Source organism: Talpa europaea, assembly GCF_964194135.1.
Source record: "Talpa europaea genome assembly, chromosome: 9".
Taxonomy (NCBI): domain Eukaryota; kingdom Metazoa; phylum Chordata; class Mammalia; order Eulipotyphla; family Talpidae; genus Talpa; species Talpa europaea.
Genome location: NC_140076.1, coordinates 70762644 through 70766124, shown reverse-complemented (window position 1 = coordinate 70766124; position 3481 = coordinate 70762644). Strand labels below are relative to the sequence as shown.

The 3481-nt window shown below is 39.4% G+C and overlaps 1 protein-coding gene across 1 annotated transcript; it reads left to right on the top strand.

Moving 5' to 3' along the window:
• Positions 1-2135: 2135 nt before the first annotated feature.
• Positions 2136-3059, top strand: LOC311177375 (olfactory receptor 1f45-like; the record flags this gene model as incomplete). The annotated part of the gene is made up of 1 exon (XM_084243329.1): positions 2136-3059. The coding sequence occupies one exon, from the start codon at positions 2136-2138 to the stop codon at positions 3057-3059; it is 924 nt and encodes a 307-aa protein (XP_084099455.1).
• Positions 3060-3481: the final 422 nt, after the last annotated feature.

Here is a 3481-nt window from a genome sequence, read left to right as displayed (position 1 = left end):
ATCTCCACACAGCTCTCCATAGTGGTTGGACCAGTTTGCACTCCCACCAGAAGTGCAGGAGAGTTCCTTTTTCTCCACAACCTCGCCAACATTTGTTGTTGCTAGTTTTTTTTTTCAATATTTTTAACATCATAAAGGCCATATATGACAAGCCAACAGCCAGTATCATTCTCAATGGCGAAAAGTTGAAAGCATTTCCATTAAGATCTGGAACAAGACAAGGATGTCCACTCTCACCACTGCTTTTCAATATAATACTGGAAGTCCTAGCCAGAGCAATAAGACAAGAGAAAGACATCCAAGGAATCCAAATAGGTAAAGAAGAAGTCAAACTATCACTATTTGCAGATGATAGGATAATATACATAGAGAACCCCAAAAACCCCACAGAAAAACTAATTCAACTAATCAATCAGTTCAGTAAGGTGGCAGGATACAAAATCAACACGCAAAAGTCAGTAGCCTTCTTATACATAAACAATAAATCTGAAGAAGAAGAAATAAAAAAACATCCCTTTTATTATTGAAATAAAAAAATCAAATACTTGGGAATAAATCTAACAAAAGAGGTAAAGAACCTATACAAAGAAAACTATAAAACACTGTTAAAAGAAATAGAAGAAGACACAAAGAAATGGAAAGACATCCCCTGCTCATGGATTGGTACTGTCTTGTTTTTCCTGATGACATCTCTCTCACCCTTCAACTTCCACAATTCCCATTATCCATGCTTCTCTTGGAGGATCTTCTAGCTTTTCCCTAGTATTGCTTTACTTGTCTTTGTTCTGGGAGATATCCTTAGTAAAAAAATGACTTTAAGTCATGATACTCTCCCCTTAATTTTACTAATTTATCTCTCCTACTGGTGGTTAGCTCAAGTTCCCACAAACTGCAAATTCTACAACCAACCTCCTAAAAATATTCAATACAATATCTTGTGTCCAATTCACAATCCAGTTGCCTGCTCCTCTTTTGCATTTTCCTCAGGCCCTGGATCTCCAAGTGAAAGCATCTACTCTCCTTTACTATTAAAATGCCTTAATTTCTCCCAGAACATTGCATTCACAAGACTTTACTTGATCCTTTTGCCTCTAAAATTTTGTTAGTCTTGGCATTATCTGTTGGATGCACCACATAATTTGCTCTTAATCAGTTAATCCCTTCATCCAAGGGCACAAATAATCCAGATGTTATACCTGGCTGTCTTTCTTCTTTGGCTGAAAGGCAGAAGAATGTCACACAACACCCTAGACAGCATGCTCAGTTCAGTAGACCCAATAGCTGTGATCTATGATGAGGTTGACTTAATTGCAATTAATTGCTGAGGACAAAATTCAAAGCAGATTTTCCAAGACCCCCTCAAAGTTTGCAAGTTTGGAGAAAATATAAATGCCAAAGAAAAAATCTTCAGGCTGTGACACTGCCTGAACATAGTTGTTAGTAAGTGTTAGCTAACCAAAATATAACATAAAGAAAAAAGCACCTCACCTGGTTTGAAACTTTTTCTTTTGCTGACACTGTGAATTTGGCTACAGCACTTAAGTACTCTGAGACTCAGTTTCTCCTGTAAAGTACATTATAAGAGTGAATTATTGGAATAAATTATAATTTGCTGAAGTAAATACAGAAAAAAAAAGTATCTAGATGGTACTCAGTAAATAAGAGTGGAATAAATAAGATTGTTGTCACTGGTGATGAGACCTATTTAAATTCATCAAGTTTTTGGGTAACGTGGCTCAAGAAAATAATGCAGTTTTAGGCAATTCTGTTAATTTACTTAGACTACCCCAAATTACAAAATTTGCTCCAAAGGGGCCTCCCCTGGTGGCATAGCGGGTAAGTGCTGGGGTGCAAAGCTGCCTGCAGCCTCTGCAGCGCCAGTTCGATCCCCAGCTGCCGGCAAGGGTCCCACATGGCGTGACAGACCTCTCCTGCCACAACCACTGCTCCCCTCAGCAGTGTATTTCATCAGTCTGCCTGTTCTGTTCCCCACTCTGGCTCTGGTGAATTCTCTCACCCTCCCGTGCTTCTGACTGTACCCAGTGCTTGTATAAATAAATAAATAAACCTTTAAAAAATTTGCTGCAAAGTTGACACATGATCTTATGGTGTGATGACATTTTCTCCCCTTAGATATGGACACAGACAATCAGACTAGAGTCACAGAATTCCTTCTCATGGGATTCTCTGAGACACCAGAGCAGGAAGAGGGTCTCTTTTGGCTGTTCTTCTGTACATACCTGGTCACCATCCTCGGAAACTCTCTCATCATCTTGGCCATCAGCTGTGACAGTCATCTCCATACACCCATGTACTTGTTCTTGGCCATTCTCTCCTTTGTCGACATTATGGCTTCTTCAGTTACAATCCCCAAGATAATGGCAAATCACATATTGGGAAGTAAGTCTATTTCTTATGTGGGATGTATGACTCAAATGTACTTCTTCATCACTTTCACCAACATGGATGGCTTCCTCCTCAGTGTGATGGCCTATGATCGTTATGTAGCCATCTGTTGCCCACTCCATTACACCATGATCATGAGACCCAAACTCTGCATTCTTTTGGTTTCTGTGTCTTGGGTCATTACAAACCTTCATGCTCTCTTACACACCCTTCTCATGGTCCGGCTCACATTTTGTTCCAACAATGCTGTGTATGACTTTTTCTGCGACCCTTATGCTATGTTAAATATCTCTTGTTCTGATACCTTTATCAATGACTTGGTGGTATTCACTGTGGGTGCACTGATATTTATGACTCCATTTACATGTATCATTGTTTCATATGGTTACATCTTTTCTAATGTATGGAAGCTGCCATCTGCCCAAGGAATAAGGAAAGCCCTGTCCACATGTGGATCCCACATCACTGTGGTTTCCCTCTTCTATGGAGCAATTCTGGGGGTCTATATGCACCCTTCATCCACCTTCTCAACATATGATAAAGTGGCTACAGTCATCTTTACGATGCTGACTCCTATGGTGAATCCCTTCATCTACAGCCTGAGAAATCATGACATGAAAGAAGCTCTAAGGAAACTAATTCTCAGATTCTAGAATTGGAAAATTTTGGACCTGAGAGGACTCTTGGAAATCAGACATTTTGCATTTTACAAACAGAAGAATTGAGATTCAGACTGCTGGAATATTCACCCGTATCTATGCCTCTAAATAATGATAAGTAATGATGATCATGCTTTGAAATATGAGGCTGGTAGGTGTTCATAACTCGAAAAATCATTAATCTGTTTTAAATAGCTCAATTCTGAAACATTCATTTTATAGACAAAATCCTAAATTTTATAATTTAGGATTAAAACATATTTGTCACTGCCTCCCATCATGGATTGGTAATGAAGCAATCCACACACTCCATGTCTTCCTCATCCACTGCTTCAGTCCAGGTGAAGATCAGCATCAAGTACGTGATGATCAGGAGCAGTGGGCTGATGGGCATTAGTATAGCCCAAGTTGCTGCC